This window comes from Hyla sarda, chromosome 5 (assembly GCF_029499605.1).
Source record: "Hyla sarda isolate aHylSar1 chromosome 5, aHylSar1.hap1, whole genome shotgun sequence".
NCBI lineage: Eukaryota > Metazoa > Chordata > Amphibia > Anura > Hylidae > Hyla > Hyla sarda.
Window position 1 is genome coordinate 174,242,136 of NC_079193.1, and position 21,805 is coordinate 174,263,940.

The following is a 21,805-nucleotide window of genomic DNA, read 5'->3' on the forward strand; positions in this document are numbered from 1 at the left end:
TTAATTTATAGTATTTAGTTTTCATAGTACTATATGATATACTATATGCATTTTGTACTTTTATAGGGTTGCATACAGTACGTGCTTTCATAGTGTCATATGCAGTGCATACGGTTACAGTCAGGGCTCAAGTCCTGCAGGAACGTGTGGGAACGGAGTTCCTGCACTTTTTCACAGCAGGAACATCGTTCCCATTAGCAGTGTCCTGCAGGACCAGCTATTGGGTGGACGAGTTCCCGCACTTTTTTTCCTGGAACTTGACCCCTGGTTACAGTATTGTATGCAGTGCATGGGGTTATCAGATTTATCCAGTTGCAGTAGACACGCTCAGTGTTACATGCAGTGCGTACAGTTATAGTGTTGTGTACAGTACATAAACTCATAGTGTTATATGCAGGGCGTACAGTTATAGTGTTCTATACATATGTAGTGTATACTGTTATATGCAGTTCACACAGTTATTGTGTTATATGCGGTGCATGCGGTTTCATATTTATTTACTCGCAGTACATACGGTTATTTATATGTATTTAGCTCTCATAGTATTTATACGGTGTATACAGTTCATGGTAGCATTTGCAGTGCGTAAACGTTTATTTCATTTAGTTTTTATACGTTACAGTGTTTACAGTGCATATACCTTTGTAAACACATTATAGTGTCTGCATACGTTCGCAGCATTTGGGCGCATACGTTCTTTGCTTTAGTAGTGATACGTATGCGTTTCATAGCATTTGTAGTGTGTAATCTTGATTACCATTTTCAGTGGGTATTAGGCTTCTTTCACACTACAAAATTCTCCGTTTTTAAACATCCGTCTGAAAATCTGCTGAAATCGGCAGTTACAAAATCCTATACGGCTGTTAGAAAATCCCATTATAGTCTATGGGATTTTTCTAATAGCCGTTTTAACCCGTTATAGCCCGTTATTAATAACATCCGTTATTTTGTGACGGATGATAGTAACAGGAGAAATAGTTCATGAACTATAGTTCATGAACAGACGTGCGTTTGTGTCTAGGCGTTCTGGGCATTTTTATTGCGCATGGCATTTATACAGTTTTATACGCTCATAGTATTGCGGTTGTTTTTTCCCATCATACCTGCCACGTCTGCAGGGGGTTGCACTGTGTAGTTGATGTTACTGACACATTTTCAGAGCGATAATATCACCTAGATCCTGGGCTAGGCACGGGGGCAATAATGACTCCAACGCCAAGTTACGGATAATGGTAGCTTTACCGAGGGTAGACAGATGGTAAAGTCTATACAGTTCAGCCAGGGCCCACGGAGGTGACCAGAGACTCAGAGACCTTAAGGGCTTGCGGGGGTCAGTTTAATGCAGGCCACGTTGACTTGACAAATGATGACTGTGACTGACTTGACTTGACTGATGACTGACAATTCTGAGACTGTGGCTTACTTGTAGCTGCTTGTGGCTGCAGACTGGACTTGAGGCCTCCTATGACTCTTGACACTCTTTAGGACTCGACTTGACCTCAGCAAAGACTTGTAAGGAAAAGAAAGAGAGCTAGCTCCACCCAGGGCCTATATGGGGGAGACTAGCAGGGAGCCCATAGGTCACTCCTGGGATCACCTGGTCACTGGTACCTCTTGGGTAACAATCACATTACAAGTTACATGGTAAACAGTCTTACAGTGACAACGCTTTCTGAACACATTACATGGTATAATACATTAGAAACGTATTTACATGGGGGGACAGATGCAAGGGGGTCCAGGGGACACTGTAGGGAGGCTGCCTGACAGGGCAGCAAGGGTAGGGGGTAACACTTCCCATACTGGGCAACCACACACACAAGGTAATACACACAGGTTAAAATGGAAATGAGAAGTCAATTTTCTACACCTATGGCTTTTGTGTCTGTGTATAAATGGTCAATCATTTTGTTAGCTCTCATGTAGATGCACTGAGCAGGCTAGATACTGGGACATGGGGACCAGAAAAGAACTGTCATAAAAGCTGTTTAACATGGTATTGGAAATTTATAAAGATGGAAAATTATACAAAATGATATCCAAAGCCTTGAAAGTACCGTTCAATTACTTATTAAAAAATTGAAAACTAGGGGATCTCTTGATACCAAAAGAAGGTCAGATAGACCAAGAAAGTTTTCAGTCAAAACTGCCTGAAGAATTGTTCAGAATACAACGAAAACCCCACATTTATCCTCAGGAGAAATACAGATTGCTCTGAAAAAAGATATGTCCATATTTGAACAAAAATAAGCTGCATGGTCGAGTTGCTAGAAAGAAATGTTTACTGCACCAATGCCACAAAAAAGCCATTTATCGCGAGTGTTCCTATAGAGTGTTCCTACGATCGACCAATAATTGGCCCATGTAAGGCCCCTTTCACACAGCCTTTGGTGCCTGGCAGTGGGATGGCCGCTGCAAAATAGTGCGAGAAAAACTTTTTAGCGTTATTCATAATGGGTCCCTGCAGCCCCCAAAATAGTTAATTGGAGCCGCCGGGATCCGTTGTTTGCCATTGCTCCCCATTAAGAGATTGGCCGTTGAAGTCAGAAAAATGTAAAAAAGTGACTTTGAGGGCCATTCTTGACCGAGAGCAATTGCAGTGTGAAAGTAGCCTAAAGAGGCCTTTAGACATGTGTTCTTAAACTTGATGATCTTTTCTGTATAACTACCAAATATCTATGAACTAGTACGTCCTCTAATGTGTATGTATGTGTATTTCTTGGACTACCCATTGCATAATAAAAATAAGTAGTTACTGGAACTCAGTAAGAAGCATCCTAACTATGGCACACAATTTATGTATGTCTGTTAATTGGTCAGTGTGTGGTTTATAGAAGAATGTTACAGATATAAAATAACTAGGTTATAGTCATTATATGGCTTTGGAGCAGTTTTTATGAGCAGATCATCTGGAAGAATAATCTGTCTTCGTTCCTCCAGTGTTTTAACAAATGTCAAAGCACATACCAAGCAGGAATGCCCAATTTCCTGCAGATCTGAATATAAGATGAAGCTGACCAGCTTCAACAAAGTTAAATCAGATTTGTATTAGTTAGTTCTATAGTCTAACCATAAAAGCAATTTTGGAACAAAAAAGGAACTGCATATCCAGGACTATTGGATTATTGTTAAATTTTTTAGGGCACTGTCTTGATTCAAATAGGCACTGTCAGATCCCAAAACTTTATATATATTGTTTCTGATGAATATGAAAGACCTTTTGTAATATGGTTGTTTAACCCCTTAAGGACGCAGGACGTAAATGTACGTCCTGGTGCGGTGGTACTTAACGCACCAGGACGTACATTTACGTCCTGTGCATAACCGCGGGCATCGGAGCGATGCCCGTGTCATGCGCGGCTGATCCCGGCTGCTGATCGCAGCCAGGGACCCGCCGGCAATGGCCGACGCCCGCGATCTCGCGGGCGTCAGCCATTAACCCCTCAGGTGCCGGGATCAATACAGATCCCGGCATCTGCGGCAGTGCGCGATTTGAATGAATGATCAGATCGCCCGCAGCGCTGCTGCGGGGATCCGATCATTCAGAACGCCGCACGGAGGTCCCCTCTCCTGCCTCCGTCCGGCTCCCGGCGTCTCCTGCTCTGGTCTGAGATCGAGCAGACCAGAGCAGAAGATCACCGAAAACACTGATCTGTTCTATGTCCTATACATAGAACAGATCAGTATTAGCAATCATGGTATTGCTATGAATAGTCCCCTATGGGGACTATTCAAGTGTAAAAAAAATGTAAAAAAATGTAAAAGTAAAAAAAAAGTGAAAAATCCCCTCCCCCAATAAAAAAGTAAAACGTCCGTTTTTTCCTATTTTACCCCCCAAAAGCGTAAAAAATAAATTTTATAGACATATTTGGTGTCCGAACTATTAAAATAAAATGTTAATGATCCCGTACAGTGAATGGCATGAACGAAAAAAAAAAAAAGTACAAAATTGCTACTTTTTTAACCTCTCAAGGACCCAGGGCGAATGGATACGCCCTCACACCCTGGGCCTTAAGGACCCAGGGCGTATCCATATGCCCTGGCGTTTTTCGGTCTCTGCCGCGCGCCGGGCAGAGATCGGAACTGGATGCCTGCTGAAATCCTTCTGCAGGCATCCAGGGCAAACGCTGAGGGGGGCCATGTAGGCCCCCCATGTCTGCGATCGACGTAAATCGCAAGGGAAATCGCCCTTGCGATCTGCGGCGATACCGGGCTGATCGGGTCTCTGGGACCCGACCGCCCGGTAATTTTGCATGATCCCGGCTGTCACAGACAGCCAGGACCATGCTAATGTATAGGAGCGAGGTGGCAAGCCTGCCACCTCCTCCGATCCCCTGCGATCTGTCGGTTAGTTAACCGACCAATTGCAGGAGGGGGGGCGGTTACTTCCTCCGTCCTGCCCGGCCCCTGAAAGTCCGGAGAGGACGGGAGGAAGACCGGAGGACGCGACGGGGGAGTGCTGGGGACCAGCCCCGGTACTTACCTCGTCCCTGAAGACCCGGATCCCGGCGAGGAAGATGGCGGCGGCGGCGACAGGTGAGTAGATCTTCAGCCGCGGTCGGGCCCTTTACAGCAATGCAGGTCGCCGTAAAGCGACATGCATTGCTTTAATGGGACCCTGTAAACTACAACTCTCAGCATGCCCAGACAGCCCTTGGCGTCTGGGCATGCTGGGAGTTGCAGTTTTGCAACATCTGGAGGTCCACAGTTTGGAGACCACTGTGCCCTTCCAGATGTTGCAAAACTACACATCCTCAGCATGCCCTTACTGTCCAGGCATGCTGGGAGTTGTAGTTCTGTAACATCTGGCCCTTCAGATGTTGCAGAACTACAACTCCCAGCATGCCTGGACAGTTTTGGCATACTGGGAGTTGTAGTTTTGCAACATCTGGAAGGGCACAGATTGGGAACCACTGTATTAGTGGTCTGCAAACTGTAGTCCTCCAGATGTTGCAAAACTACAACTCAAAGCATGCTGGGAGTTGTAGTTTGGCAACATCTGGCTCTAAAGATGTTGCCAACTACTACTCATGCTTGAGAATGCTGAGAGTTGTGGTTTTGCAACAACAGGAGGCACACTGGTTGGGAAACATTGTCTGTTTCCTAACTCAGTGTTTCCCAACCCGTGTGCCTCCAGCTGTTGCAAAACTATAACTACCAGCATGCACTGATAGACTGTGCATGCTGGGAGTTGTAGTTTTGCAACAGCTGGAGGTCCCCCCCTGTGAATGTACAGGGTACATTCACATGGGCAGGGGCTTACAGTGAGTATCAGGCTGCAAGTTTGCGATGCAGCAAATTTTGCGCGGCAGCTCAAACTCGCTGTAACCCCCCCCGCCCGTGTGACTGTACCCTAAAAACACTACACTACACTAACACAAAATAAAATAAAAAGTAAAAAACACTACATATACACATCCCCCTACACATCCCCCCTCCCCAATAAAAATGAAAGCGTCTGGTACGCCACTGTTTCCAAAATGGAGCCTCCAGCTGTTGCAAAACAACTCCCAGTATTGCTGGACAGCTGTTGACTGTCCAAGCATGCTGGGAGTTTGGCAACAGCTGGAGGCACCCTGTTTGGGAATCACTGGCGTAGAATACCCCTATGTCCACCCCTATGCAAATCCCTAATTCAGGCCTCAAATGCGCATGGCGCTCTCACTTTGGAGCCCTGTCGTATTTCAAGGCAACAGTTTAGGGCCGCATATGGGTTATCGCCGTACTCTGGAGAAATTGCCTAACAAATTTTGGGGGGCTTTTTCTCCTTTCACCCCTTATGAAAATGTGAAGTTGGGATCTACACCAGCATGTTAGTGTAAAAAAATAATTTTTTTCCACTAACATGCTGGTGTTGCCCTATACTTTTCATTTTGACAAGAGGTAAAAGGGAAAAAAGCCCCCCTAAAATTTGTAATGCAATTTCTCCCGACTACGGAGATACCCCTTATGTGGGCGCAAAGTGCTCTGGGGGCACACAACAAGGCCCAGAAGGGAGAGTGCACCATGTACATTTGAGGTGATTTGCACAGGGGTGGCTGATTGTTACAGCGGTTTTGACAAACGCAAAAAAAAAAAAAAACAACATGTGACCCCATTTCGGAAACTACACCCCTCACGGAATGTAATGAGGGGTGCAGTGAGAATTTACACCCCACAGGTGTCTGACAGATCTTTTGAACAGTGGGCTGTGCAAATTAAAAATGTTGTACAGACCACTGTTCCAAAGTTCTGACAGACACCAGTGGGGGTAAATGCTCACTGTACCCCTTGTTACGTTCCTCAAGGGGTCTAGTTTCCAAAGTGGTATGCCATGTGGGGTTTATTTTGCTGTCCTGGCACCATAGGGGCTGCCTAAATGCGACATCCCCCCCGAGCAAAATTTGCTCTCAAAAAGCCAAATATGACTCCTTCTCTTCTGAGCATTGTAGTTCGCTCGTAGTGCACTTCAGGTCAACTTATGGGGTACCTCCATACTCAGAAGAGATGGGGTTTCAAATTTTGGGGGGTATTTTTTGCTATTAAGCCTTGCAAAAATGTGAAATTTTGGGGGGAAACACCCATTTTAATGAAATTTTTTTTTTTTTTTTTTTACGTATGCAAAAGTCGTGAAACCCGTGTGGGGTATTAAGGCTCACTTAATTCCTTGTTACGTTCCTCAAGGGGTCTAGTTTCCAAAATGGTATGCCATGTGGGTATTTTTTGCTGTCCTCGCACCATAGGGGCTTCCTATATGGGACATGCCCCCGAGCAAAATTTGCTCTCAAAAAGCCAAAAATGACTCCTTCTCTTCTGAGCATTGTAGTTCGCCTGTAGTGTACTTCAGGTCAACTTATGGGGTACCTCCATACTCAGAAGAGATGGGGTTACAAATTTTAGGGGGGTATTTTCTGCTATTAACCCTTGCAAAAATGTGAAATTTGGGGGGGATACACACATTTTAGTGAAATTTTATTTTATTTTTTTACATATGCAAAATTCGTGAAACACATGTGGGGTATTAAGGCTCACTTAAATCCTTGTTACGTTCCTCAAGGGGTCTTGTTTCCAAAATGGTATGACATGTTTTTTTTTTTGCTGTTCTGGCACCATAGGGGCTTCCTAAATGCAACATGCCCCCCAAAAACCATTTCAGAATAACGTACTCTCCAAAATCCCCTTGTCGCTCCTTTGGTTCTGAGCCCTCTACTGCGCCCACCAAACACTTTACATAGACATATGAGGTATGTGCTTACTCGAGAGAAATTGGGCTACAAATATAAGTATACATTTTCTCCTTTTACCCCTCGTAAAAATTCAAAAATAGGGTCTACAAAAACATGCGAGTGTAAAAAATGAAGATTGTGAATTTTCTCCTTCACTTTCCTGCTATTCCTGTGAAACCCCTAAAGGGTTAAAAGGCTGACCGAATATCATTTTGTATACTTTGGGGGGTGCAGTTTTTATAATGGGGTCATTTGTGGGGTATTTCTAAGATGAAGACCCTTCAAATCCACTTCAAACCTGAACTGGTCCCTGAAAAATAGGGAGTTTGGAAATTTTGTGAAAAATTGAAAAATTGCTGCTGAACTTTGAAGCCCTCTGGTGTCTTCCAAAACTAAAAACTTGTCAATTTTATGATGCCAACATAAAGTAGACATATTGTATATGTGAAATAAAAATTTAAATAATTTGAATATCCATTTTCCTTACAAACAGAGAGCTTCAAAGTTAGAAAAATGCTAAATTTTCAAATTTTTCCTAAAATTTTCAAATTTTTCACCAAGAAAGGATGCAAGTTACAATCCCTGAAAAATAGTGAGTTTGGAAATTTTGTGAAAAATTGCTGCTAAACTTTGAAGCCCTCTGGAGTCTTCCAAAAGTAAAAACTTGTCAATTTTTATGATGCAAACATAAAGTAGACATATTGTATATGTGAAAATTTTTTTTAATATTTTGAATATCCATTTTCCTTACAAACAGAGAGCTTCAAAGTTAGAAAAATGCAAAATTTTCATAAAATTTTCAAATTTTTCACCAAGAAAGGATGCAAGTTACAATTTTTTTTAACCACTATGTTAAAGTAGAATATGTCACGAAAAAACAATCTCGGAATCAGAATGATTACTAAAAGCATTCCAGAGTTATTAATGTTTAAAGTGACAGTGGTCAGATGTTCAAAAAATGGCCTAAGGTGTAAAATGGCTGGGTCCTTAAGAGGTTAATACATTTTATTTAAAAAAAAAAATTATAAAAAATGTATTAAAAGTTTTTTATATGCAAATGTGGTATAAAAAAAAAGTACAGATCATGGCGCAAAAAATGAGCCCCCATAACGCCGCTTATAGGGAAAAATAAAAAAGTTAGAGGTCATCAAAATAAAGGGATTATAAACGTACTAATTTGGTTAAAAAGTTTGTGATTTTTTTTAAGCGCAACAATAATAGAAAAGTATGTAATAATGGGTATCATTTTAATCGTATTGACCCTCAGAATAAAGAACACATATCATTTTTACCATAAATTGTACGGCGTGAAAACGAAACCTTCCAAAATTAGCAAAATTGCGTTTTTCGTTTTAATTTCCCCACAAAAATAGTGTTTTTTTTGGTTGCGCCATACATTTTATGATATAATGAGTTATGTCATTACAAAGGACAACTGGTCGCGCAAAAAACAAGCCCTCATACTAGTCTGTGGATGAAAATATAAAAGAGTTATGATTTTTAGAAGGCGAGGAGGAAAAAATGAAAACGTAAAAATTTAATTGTCTGAGTCCTTAAAGGAGTAGTCCAGTGGTGATTCAGTGGTGAGCAACTTATCCCCTATCCTAAGGATAGGGGATAAGTTGCAGATCGCGGGGGGTCCGACCCCTGGGGCCCCCCGCGATCTCCTGTACGGAGCCCCGACAGCCCGCTGGAAGGGGGCGTGTCGACCTCCGCACGAGGCGGCGGCCGACACGCCCCCTCAATACAACTCTATGGCAGAGCCGAAGCGCTGCCTTCGGCAATCTCCGGCTCTGCCATAGAGATGTATTGAGGGGGCGTGTCGGCCGCCGCCTCGTGCGGGGGTCGACACCCGCTATCTCGGCGGAGAGCCGGGGCCCCGTACAGAGAGATCGCAGGGGGCCCCAGCGGTCGGACCCCCGCGATCTCAAACTTATCCCCTATCCTTAGGATAGGGGATAAGTTTTTCACCACTGGACTACCCCTTTAAGGCCAAAATGGGCTGAGTCCTTAAGGGGTTAAAATGATTTAATAATTTTAATAAAGAAAACTGCTTGTGAAATTCCCAACATTAGGGGTCCCCATACCTACTGGGACACTAACCAGTCCTGCAGCAGCATCAGGCTTGTCTATGAGTCATGGACAAGAGAACTCATGGACAAGGCTGCATGCAATGGGTAGTCCAAGAAATACCAATCACCTCCAACCACCGCAAGGGAAGGACACAACCCCTTCCCCTGAGAGAATTTCTGACATTGTAAACTAATAAAAAGAGGTATTTTTATAATGAATATAACTGATAGAGGCATAAAAATGTGATGCACATGGTCAGGATAAGGTTCTGAGTAACATTTCTTAATTTGAGTTTGGGGGGAGGGGGGGTTGGGGGCTCCTGACAGGCACGCTTTGATTTTTTAGCTAAAAGAAAGAACCAGCTTAAATATTTCCAAGCCGCCTGACACTGGTTTCAATGGAGATTTAAACTGTAATTCACATGTCACAGATTTTTACTTGGATTTAAAATTAGCGTTGTAAAAAATAATGTTACTTCTTGATGCAGAATTTATGGGGATTGCTATACTTGGATTATGCCATTAAATAGGATTGATCCAAATGTTCATTCTCTGCATATAAAACTGCAAATCACTCGCAAAAATCTAATGTTCTTTCTTTGGTTTTGTGTTATAGATTCTCATCCTAATCTGCAACAGATTTTTTTTTTTTTATTCAGCTTTATTGAAATGGTTTCTCAAGAAAAAGTTCTACAGTATAAACAAATGAAAGGCCACATTATAACATATAGAAATTTAGGCAAGAAATGATATAGCAGGCATACCACATTGGGACATAGTCAGATACCTCTATCTACTCTTTTGAACTATAATTAGGCAAATACAGGAGCAAAAGTTTGGGCACCCCAGGTAAAAATTTGTATTAATGTGCATAAAGAATCCAAGGAAAGATGGAAAATCTCCAAAAGGCATCAAATTACAGATTAGACATTCTTATAATATGTCAACAAAAGTTTTATTACCATCATTTACACTTTCAGAATAAAAGAAAAAAAAATGGCATCTGCAAAAGTTTGGGCACCCTGCAGAGTTCATATCTTGTACTGCCCTGTTTGGCAAGTATCACAGCTTGTAAACGCTTTTTGTAGCCAGCCAAGAGTCTTTCAATTCTTGTTTGAGGTATCTTTGCCCATTCTTCCTTACAAAAGTGTTCCAGTTCTTTGAGATTTCTGTCACGCACTGTCACGCACTGCTCTTTTAAGATCCATCCATCAATTATGTTGGGGTCTGGAGATTGTGAAGGCCATTGCAAAACCTTCAGTTTACGCCTCTTGATGTAATCCCCCGTGGATTTCGAGGTGTGTTTATGATGATTATCCATTTGTAGAAGCCATCCTCTCTTTAACTTCACTTTTTCACACATGGCATCAAGTTAGCATCCAAAATATGCTGACATTTTATTGAATCCATTTTTCCTTCTACTCGTGAGATGTTCCCTGTGCCACTGGCTGCAATACAACCCCAAAGCATGATTGATCCACCCCCATGCTTAACAGTTGGACAGAGGTTCTTTTCATTAAATTCTGTTCCCCTTTTTCTCCAAACGTACCTTTGCTCATTCCGGCCAAAAAGTTAAAATTTAACCTCATCGGTCCACAGAACTTGTTTCCAAAATGCATCAGGCTTGTATATGTTCATTTGCAAAGTTCAAAGACTGATTTTTGTGGTGAGGACGTAGAAGAGGTTTTCTTCTGATGACTCTTCCATGAAGACCATATTTGTACAAGTATCTCTTTATAGTGGAATAGTGTACCACAACTCCAGTGTCTGCCAGATCGTTCTGGAGGGATTGTGCAGTCAAACGTGGGTTTTGAATTGTTTTTCTCACAATCCTGCGAGCTGTTCTGTCTGATATTTTTCTTGGTCTTCCAGATCTTGCTTTAACTTCCACTGTTCCTGATGACTGCCATTTCTTAATTATATTCCGAACAGAGGATATTGACATCTGAAAATGTTTTGCTATCTTCTTATAGCCTTCTCCAGCTTTGTGAGCATCAACTATTTTCAGTTTCAGATTTCTAGACAACTGCTTAAAAGAACCCATGGTGCTGATTGTTGGGGTAAGGTCAGATGAGTCTGGGCATTTAAAACCTTTGAGATTGACATCACCTGGTCTTCCCAGATGATGATTGAGAACAATCCATGACACTGGCAGGTCTCAGCTTTGAAAAGGGGGCAGTGCATGCTATAAATTCTGCAGGGTGCCCAAACTTTTGCAGACGCCATTTTTTTGTTTTCTGTGTGTAAATGATGGAAATAAAATCTAACTTTTGTTGACATATTATAAGAATGTTTAATCTGTAATTTGATGCCTTTTGGAGATGTTTCCATCTTTTCTTGGCTTCTTAATGCACGTTAATACAAATATTTACCTGGGGTGCCCAAACTTTTGATCCCCACTGTACCCAATTGGTGTACAGCATTGGGTGTAGAGAAAGAAAAAGGAGAAGAAACCACAACAAAAATGGGGAATGCCACAAGGATAAAAAAAAAATGTGGTCATGGGATGAGCACAGGATGACAGCAGTGCCCTATAGAGGCTAGTAGGAAGGTAGGTAGGTAACTATGTAACTATGTAGCTATGTAAGCCATCAAGCAAGATCAGGGCAAGATGTTTTTTTCACATAGAAAAAAAGCCTTCATTTGAACTCTTATGGTATAGATGGTTGAAGTCTTATTTCTCTTAAATCAATCCAATATAATTTCTAGTTGCACATTGCCTCCTTCTTTCTCTACTTATCTGCATATAAGCAGCATCCAAATTAAACCCAAAAGTAGCCAGGTGTGTTTTCACTGATATTAAAATAAACTAATTGGATTGACAAATGCAGACCAGAGCACTTCCTCTGGAACTGTAGTGGTATCAGACTGCATTCCTGTCACTTGCCATGTTTTATTTCATACATAACTTGCGTGTTGTTTTTCACTGGGCCACAGTCCAGTGGACACCTGTTTAGGGATCTGATTCATTCTATTCCAGTGTAGTGACCTGAGAGGATACTTCCTCAGGATATTATTCTTGCTTGCCAACATACATTGATGTGCTAGTACAGGGTTAATTTTGTAGCTTACACTGGCATTGAGCAATCCAGTTACAAAATTAGGAGATTTTTTTTTAAGACTGTCGAATATAACACAGTACAGGAAAAAAGTATTCATCAATGATATGTGGAGGGTGTTTGTTTTAAATGTGTATGAAACACCCATCTGCTCATATTTCATTTAGTCTACGGTTGCTTTATATAGGGTCTGCAATTGTTGGGGCAGAAAACGTTTCACTGTCTTACAGCTTCTCTTTTTTCTGTTTAGGTTGTCTGATCAAGACTCTCCAAAGTAAGTTCATATATTCTTCTGGTTGGAATACATTAGGGAATAACTATTATAGTACTATGAATGGTATGTCAGTCTCTCCCCTTGAGCAAGGTACACTTAAGTTCTTCAATAAGGTACAGACTGTTTTGATGAGTCTGTCGAGGGATGAAACAAAGACATGTCACACCAGTTGTTGCAATTCTGAAGCTACACCTACCTTTGTAGCCACAAGGGCTACAAGTACTGTATTCCATTCATCGTAATGTCATATTTGTCAATGTATGAATTCAAGAAAACTATTGATACATTTTTCACACTCAACCAATCACAGTGCAGCATCAAATGTTTCACAGCTGTGTAAAGAGAAAAAGCTAAGTTCGGATTGGTTGTTTTGGGCATAAACAAGTTTGGCTTAGATTATTTACTTAACTGTCCTAGCAACCAATCACAGCTTAGCTTTCATTTCTCAAATTGCTCTGAAAAAATGAAAGCTGAGCTGTGATTGGTTACTATGGTTAAATCACGCTAGTTTCAGTCTGACCCAGAAAACTAGAAAAAATATGGTCCAATGTCTAACCCATGTGTGTGTTTGTTGTACACAAATAGCATGCCGTACTTACTGTGATTTGCAAACAAACTTGTAAGATATATATATATATATATATATATGTGTGTGTGTGTGTGTGGGTGTAAAAAATGGTACTTCCATTATTGTATCTATATCTGTCAAGAAGATGCATACTAATAATTCCATCTATCTCTACTGTTGATATTACAGAAATATATTAGAATACAGTCCGAAAGAAAACCAACAAAGCAATCAAGGTTCATTTCCTAGTTCTCCCAATGGGTTATCAAATCATTCATATTCACATCCACTTGAAGGTGTGGACAAGACTTTTTTAGACACCTATGATACCATAAAGAAAGGAAACTCAACAGAAGATTCTAGTCAGTACTACTATGATAAGGTATGTGTCTTCGAATGTACATATGATCAAATTTCATTAAAGCATACCTCTCATAGTGCAAAAAAAGTGATATATTACTCAGTACCAAATCCTGATCATGTAAATATCATTTTTATGTGTCTAGGACCTAAATATCCCTAACAAATAGCATTTATATGTTGCTCACTTGCTTTTTGTTCTTGCCTTATGAAGGGGGCGTGTCCATCTCTCCCTCACTGTGGATGACTTATCTGCTCTGAGTCTCGGAGCAGTCTGGCAGTCTGCAAATCACTTGACTCTGTAACCCTTTCTTCTCTGGGCAGTCTGGAAATCACTGTACAATAGTTTTTATGCATACATTTTCTATCTGTTCCTAGTAAAGCTGGATGCTAATCAACATAGCTGTCACTATATGTGTCATTCAACTTTCATAGACTCCTGAAGGTCTGATCAGCTTCTTTGTCATTAAAGGGGTACTCCGCCCCTAGACATCTTATCCCCTATCCAAAGGAGTTCGCTCTGCACATAATGACGGGCAATACAGGGGCCAGAGCATCGTTACATCACGGCTCCGCCCCTCGTGCCGTCACGGCCCGCCCCTTTCAATACAAGTCTATGAGAGGAGACGTGGTGGTCGTCACGCCCCCTGCCATAGACTTGCATTAGGGGACGGGCCGTGATGTCACGAGGGGTGGAGCCATGATGTCACGCTGCTCCGTCCCCTGTATCGCCCGTCATTATGCACAGAGCGAACTCGCTCTGTGCTGTAATGATAGCAGGGTGCCCCAGCGGGGATCCCGGGGGTCCCCAGCAGCGGGACCGCGGCGATCTGACATCTTATCCCCTATCCTTTGTATAGGGGATAAGATGTCTAGGGGCAGAGTACCCCTTTAAGGAGTCAGAAAGAGCTTTGGCAGTTCAAGCATGCTGGGAATTATAGTTTTCCATTGCCAAAGCTGGAGCTGCAGTGTTTGTAAAGCACTGTGTTAGAGCAGTGTTGCCTTTAGCTGTTGCAAAACTACAACTCCCACCATTCCCAGACATCCATTGTCTGTAGTTTTGCAAGAGCTGGAGAATACACAGCAGTAGAATACAAAGCTCCAAAACAGAGGCCGGTATTCAGTATGCTGCAAAATACAGAGTTGTCTGTCTGTATAAAGATAGATGACCCCTAGTAGAGGCTATTTTCATTTTAGATTTTTTAGTAAAATTTAAATTTTTTAAAATAAATGTATATTTTAAAAAGTCATCTTATCAGTAGTACTACAAAATCTAAAAGGTTTTTCATAATGAAAGTGCCTCTTTAACCCTTTCCCGACCTGTGACATACCTGTACGCATGAGTGGGAAGGTGTTTCCGACCCATGACGTACCAGGTACGTCATAAACATTTTTGCCGCTACTCGCGCCATCCCGCAGCGCCCGGTAAGATGGTGGCTATCACTGATAGCCAGCCATCTTACCATGCGACCACGGGGGGTTTCATCCCCCACCACCCCCCCCCCCCCCCCCAGCGATCGCTGCTATCAGCTAGTCAAATCTGACTAGCTGATAGCAGCGTTTCGCTATCAGAATACTTAGCAGCGCGGTGTGAGTCCCGATCACGGGGATCGGGACACACACCGCTCTGCTAAGTGTCCCTTACACGGCCACCGGCGTCACTTACCTGGCCATGCGGTGTCCCGAGCAGTCCCGGCGCGAGTGGCGTCCTCCAGGCGGTCCCGGCGGTGGTGCCTCCAGGCGGTGAGTTTCCGGCAGCAGTGCGGCATCTTCATTGGCAGCAGTGAGATCGCCGTAAAGCGATCTCACCACTGCCTCTGGGAGTTTCAAAACTGCATCTCCCAGCATGCCCAGACAGCCTTTGGCTTTCTGTGCATGCTGGGAGTTGCAGTTTTGCAACATCTGGAGGTCCACAGTTTGGAGACCACTGTATAATGGTCTCCAATCTGTGCTCTTCCAGATGTTGCAAAACTACAAATCTCAGCATGCTCAGTCTGTCCAGGCATGCTGGGAGTTGTAGTTCTGTAACATCTGGAAGAGCACAGATTGGAGACCATTATACAGTGGTCTACAAACTGTGGACCTCCAGATGTTGCAAAACTACAACTCCCAGCATACCAGACTGCCCAAGCATGCTGGAAGTTGTAGTTTGGCAACATCTGATCCTTCAGATATTGCCGAACTACAACTTCCAGCATGCCTGGGCATGCTGGGAGTTGTAGTTTTGCAACAACTGGAGGCACACTAGTTGGGAAACATTGTCTGTTTCCTACCTCAGTGCCTCCAGCTGTTGCAATTGTTGCAAACCTATAACTCCCAGCATGCACTGACAGACCATGCATGCTGGGAGTTGTAGTTTTGCAACAGCTGGAGGCACACTGGTTTGGAAAGACTAAGTTTGGTTGCAAAACACTTGAAAGTTTATTACTTAACTTAGTGTTTCCAAACCAGTGTTCCTCCAGCTGTTGCAAAACTACAACTCCCAGCATGCAAGGACAGCCAAAGGGCATGCTCGGAGTTTGCAACAGCTGGATGTTTGCCCCCTCCCCCCCAATGTGAATGTACAGGGTACACTCACATGGGCGGAGGTTTACGGTGAGTGCTGCAAGTTTGAGATGGCGCAAATTTTGCGCTGCAGCTCAAACTCCCAGCGGCAAACTTGCTGTGAACCTCTGCCCATGTGACTGTACCCTAAAAACACTACACTACACTTATACTAACCTAAAATAAAAATATACACATACCCCTACACAGCCCCCCTCCCCCCAAAAAATGAAAAACGTCTGGTACGCTACTGTTTCCAAAACGGAGCCTCCAGCTGTTGCAAAATAACAACTCCCAGTATTGCCGGACAGCCATTGACTGTCCGGGCATGCTGGGAGTTTTGCAACAGCTGGAGGCACCCTGTTTGGGAATTATTGGCATAGAATACCCCTATGTCCACCCCTATGCAAATCCCTAATTTAGGCCGCAAATGCGCATGGCGCTCTCTCACTTTGGAGCCATGTCGTATTTCAGGGCAACAGTTTTGGGACACATATGGGGTATCTCCGTACTCGGGAGAAATTGCCTTACAAATTTTTTACACTGACATGCTGGTGTTGCCCTATACTTTTCATTTTCACAAGAGGTAAAAGGGAAAAAAGACCCTCAGAATTTGTAATGCAATTTCTCCCGAGTACGGAGATACCCCATATGTGGGCGCAAAGTGCTCTGGAGGCGCACAACAAAACCCAGAAGGGAGAGTGCGCCATGTACATTTGAGGTGATTTGCACAGGGGTGGCTGATTGTTACAGCAGTTCTGACAAACGCAAAACAATAAATATCCAAATGTGACCCCATTTTGGAAACTACACCCCTCATGGAATTTAATAAGGGGTACAGTGAGAATTTACACCCCACTGGCGTATGACAGATTTTTGGAACAGTGGTCTGTGAAAATGAAAAATAAAATTTTTCATTTGCACAGTCCACTGTTTCAAATATCTGTCAAACGCCAGTGGGGTGTAAATGCTCACTGCACCCCTTATTAAATTCCATGAGGGGTGTAGTTTCCAAAATGGGGTCACATGTGGGGGGGGTCCACTGTTCTGCCACCATAGGGGCTTCCTAAATGGGATATGCCCCCCAAAAACCCTTTCAGAAAAACTCACTCTCCAAAATCCCATTGTCGCTCCTTCCCTTCTGAGCCCTCTACTGCGCCCGCCGAACACTTGACATACGCATATGAGGTATTTCCTTACTCGAGAGAAATTGGGTTACAAATTTTAGGGGGATTTCTCTCCTTTTATCCCTTGTAAAAATTCAAAAATTGGGTCTACAAGAACATGCGATTGTAAAAAATGAAGATTTAGAATTTTCTCCTTCACTTTGCTGCTATTCCTGTGAAACACCTAAAGGGTTAAAACACTTACTGAATGTCATTTTGAATACTTTGGGAGGTGCAGTTTTTATAATGGGATAATGTATGGAGTATTTCTAATATGAAGACCCTTAAAATCCACTTCCAACCTGAACTGGTCCCTGAAAAAGTACGATTTTGAAAATCTTGAGAAAAATTGGAAAATTGCTGCAGAACTTTGAAGCCCTCTGGTGTCTTCCAAAAGTAAAAACTTGTCAATTTTTTTATGCAAACATAAAGTAGACATATTGTATATGTGAATCAATATGTAATTTATTTGGAATATCCATTTTCCTTACAAGCAGAGACTTTCAAAGTTAGAAAAATGCAAAATTTTCATGACATTTTTTGATTTTTTACCAAGAAAGGATGCAAATATCAGTGAAATTTAGAATAGTAGAATATGTCACGAAAAAACAATCTCGGAATCAGAATGATAAGTAAAAGCATTCCAGAGTTTTTAATGTTTAAAGTGACAGTGGTCAGATTTTCAAAAAATGCCCAGGTCCTGAAGGTGAAAATGGGCTGGGTCATGAAGGGGTTAAACTATCTTTTATTTTTCCCTAAGCATTGCAGCATTTTAGAGAAATCATAGTTTAACACTCTGTTGCATGATGTGTTAAGTCAGTGTTTCCTAACCAGTGTGCATCCAGCTTTTGCAAAACTACAACTACCAGCATTCCCAGACAGCAGAGTTGTAGTTTTGAAACAGCTGAATGCACACTGGTTAGGAATCACTGTGTTAAAGGGGTTATGCAGGAATCGAAAACAGAGCTGATTTCTTTTAACCCGTTAAGGACACAGGGCTTACCTGTACGCCCATGGGAATTTTGGACCCTGCCGCGCGCCAGGCGGGGACCAGACCAGGGTCACTGCTGATATTGATCAGCAGGCACCCCGTGCAAATGCCCAGGGGGAGGGGGACCCCCCCCCATGTCGTCGATCACCGGCGATTTGCGCCGATTCCCGGTCATATGGGTCTATGGTGACAAAGAAAATAAGGGGGATCGGGGTTGTCTAAGACATCCACGATTCCCTTGAAGGGATAGGAGTGAGGTGGCAGCGATGACCAATAGCAGATCAGGGGCGGGGGGGTTAACTTTCGGTTTCCCCGTTCTGCCCACCCACAATAGGCAGAATGGGGAAACCGACAGGGACTGGCGAAGATCCACTTACCCATCGGCGGGAGAGGCGACAATCGGAAGAGGACGGCGATGCGGCACCCTGGATCCTACGGAAGCCAGTAAGTTGCCTAACAACATCTGGAGGGCTACAGTTTGAGACCACTATACAGTGGTCTCTAAACTGTAGCCCTCCAGATGTTGCAAAACTACAACTCCCAGCATGCCCAGAAAGCACAGTGATCTCTAAGCTGTGGCCCTCTAGATCTTGCAAAACTGCAAATCCCAGCATGCCCAAACAGCAAACAGCTGTCTCGCCATGCTGGGAGTTGTAGTTGCGTACCTCCAGCTGTTGCATAACTACATCTCCCAGCATACCCTTCGGTGATCAATACATGCTGGGAGTTGTAGTTTTGCAACTGTACAGGGTACATTCACAGGGGCAAGTATGAGCTGCAGCAAATTATTCGCCGCAGCTCAAACTCCTAGCGGGAAACTCGCTGTAAACCTCCGCCCGTGTAAATGTACCCGAAGAACACTACACTACACAAACACATAATAAAGGGTAAAACACTACATATACACCCCCTTACACTGTCCCCCCCCCCCCCCCATAAAAATGAAAAACTTATTGTACAGCAGTGTTTCCAAAAAGGAGCCTCCAGCTGTTGCAAAACAACAACTCCCAGCATTTCTGGACAGCCACTGACTGTCTAGGCATGCTGGGAGTTTAGCAACAGCGAATCGCTGACGTAGAATACCCCTATGTCCACCCCTATGCAATCCCTAATCTAGTCCTCAAATGCGCATGGCGCATGTATTTCAAGGAAACAGTTTAGGGCCACATATGGGGTATTTCCGTACTCGGGAGAAATTGCACTACAAATTTTGGGGGTCTTTTTTTCCTTTTACCGCTTTCGAAAATAAAAAGTTGGGGGCTACACCAGCCTGTTAGTGTAAAAAAAAAAATTTTTTTACACTAACATGCTGGTGTTGCCCCATACTTTTTATTTTCGAAAGCGGTAAAAGGAAAAAAAGACCCCCAAAATTTGTAACTCCATTTCTCCTGAGTACAGAAATACCCCATATGTGGGCGTAACATGCACTGCGGACGCACAACAAGGCTCAGGAGTGAGAGCTCACTATGTATTTTTGAGGCCTAAATTGGTGATTTGCACAGGGGTGGCTGATTTTGCAGCGGTTCTGACATAAACGCAAAAAAAATAAATACCCACATGTGACCCCATTTTGGAAACTACACCCCTCATGGAATGTAGGAAAATAGAAAAAAAGACCCCCAAAATTTGTAATGCAATTTCTCCTGAGTACAGAAATACCCCATATGTGGGCGTAAAATGCTCTGCGGACTCACAACAAGGCTCAGGAGTGAGAGCTCACTATGTACTTTTGAGGCCTAAATTAGTGATTTGCACAGGGGTGGCTGATTTTGCAGCGGTTCTGACATAAACGCAAAAAAAATAAATACCCACATGTGACCCCATTTTGGAAACTACACCCCTCATGGAATGTAGGAAAATAGAAAAAAAAGACCCCCAAAATTTGTAACCCCATTTCCTCTGAGTAAGAACATACCCTATATGTGGATGTAAAGTGCTCTGCTTGCACCCTACAATTCTCAGAAGAGAGGGAGCACCATTGGGCTTTTGAAGAGAAAATTTGTCCTGAATTGAAGGCCACGTGTGTTTACAAAGCCCCCATAGTGCCAGAGCAATGGACTCCTCCCCCCACACATGTGACCCCATTTTGGAAACTACACCCCTCATGTAATGTAATAAGGGGTACAGTGAGCATTTACCCCCCCCCCCCCCCCACAGGTGTCTGACAGATTTTTGGAACTGTGGTCCGTGAAAATGAAAAATTTTATTTTTCATTTGCTCAGCCCACTGTTCCAAAGATCTGTCAAATGCCAGTGGGGTGTAAATGCTCACTGCAACCCTTATTAAATTCTATGAGGGGTATAGTTTCCAAAATGGGGTCACATGTGGGGGGGGGGGGCATTGTTCTGGCCCCATGGGGGGCTTTGTAAACGCACTTGGCCCCTGACTTCTATTCCAAACAAATTCTCTTTCCAAAAGCTTAATGGCGCGCCTCCTCTTCTGAGCAGTGTAATGCGCCAGCAGAGCACTTGGCATCCACATAACTGGTATTTCCATACTCAGAAGAAATGGGGTTACAAATTTGGGGGGTAATTTTCTCCTTTTACCCCTTGTAAAAATGTAAAATTTGGGGGGAAAACAGCGTTTTAGTGAAAAAAATAGTTTTTTTCATTTACACATCCAATTTTAACAAAAAGTCGTCAAACACCTGTGAGGTGTAAAGGTTCACTGTACCCCTTGTTACAATCCTTGAGGGGTGTAGTTTGCAAAATAGTATGCCATGTTTTTTTTTTTGTTTTTTTTTGCTGTTCTGGCACCATAGGGGCTTCCTAAATGCGACATGCCCCCGAAAAACCATTTCAGCAAAATTTGCTTTCCAAAAGCAAAATGTGACTCCTCTTCTGAGCATTGTAGTTCACCCGCAGAGCATTTTATGTCCTAACATGGGGTATATCCATACTCAGAAGAGGTGGGGTTGAAAAAATTGGGGGGGGGGGGGGGGGGGGGGCATTTCTCCCATTACCCTTTGTAAATATGGTACATTTGGGGAAAAACTGCACTTTCGTGAAATTTTTTTTTTTTCATTTACAAGTCCGACTTTAACGAAAAGTCGTCAAACACCTGTGGGGTATTAAGGCTCACTGGACCCCTTGTTACGTGCCTTGAGGGGTGTAGTTTCCAAAATGGTATGCCATGTAGGGGGTTTCCTCCTGTTCTGGCACCATAGGGGCTTCCTAAATGTGACATGCCCCCAAAAACCATTTCAGAAAAACTCACTCTCCAAAATCCCATTGTCGCTCCTTCCCTTCTGAGCCCTCTACTGCGCCCGCCGAACACTTGACATACACATATGAGGTATTTTCTTACTCGAGAGAAACTGGGTTACAAATTTTGAGAGGATTTTTCTCCTTTTACCCCTACAAGAACATGCGAGTGTAAAAAAAATGAAGATTTTGAATTTTCTCCTTCACTTTGCTGCTATTACTGTGAAACACCTAAAGGGTTAACACACTTACTGAATGTCATTTTGAATACTTTGAGGGGTGCAGTTTTTATAATGGGGTCATTTGTGCGGTATTTCTAATAAGAAAGCCCTTCAAATCCACTTCAAAACTAAACTGGTCCAT

General features: G+C 42.9%; 1 protein-coding gene across 15 annotated transcripts in view; it reads left to right on the forward strand.

Annotated features, from left to right (window-relative positions):
- PTPN3 (protein tyrosine phosphatase non-receptor type 3) overlaps positions 1-21,805 on the forward strand; it is a 258,163-nt gene that overhangs the window by 194,803 nt on the left and 41,555 nt on the right. For 14 of the 15 annotated variants that reach the window (XM_056520787.1, XM_056520780.1, XM_056520786.1 and 11 more), the window contains 2 exons: positions 12,587-12,610; positions 13,368-13,560. In XM_056520787.1, coding sequence (XP_056376762.1) covers positions 12,587-12,610; positions 13,368-13,560 — 217 coding nt within the window. The remainder of the gene's footprint in view (positions 1-12,586; positions 12,611-13,367; positions 13,561-21,805) is intronic. The other variant, XM_056520784.1, reaches the window with a different exon arrangement.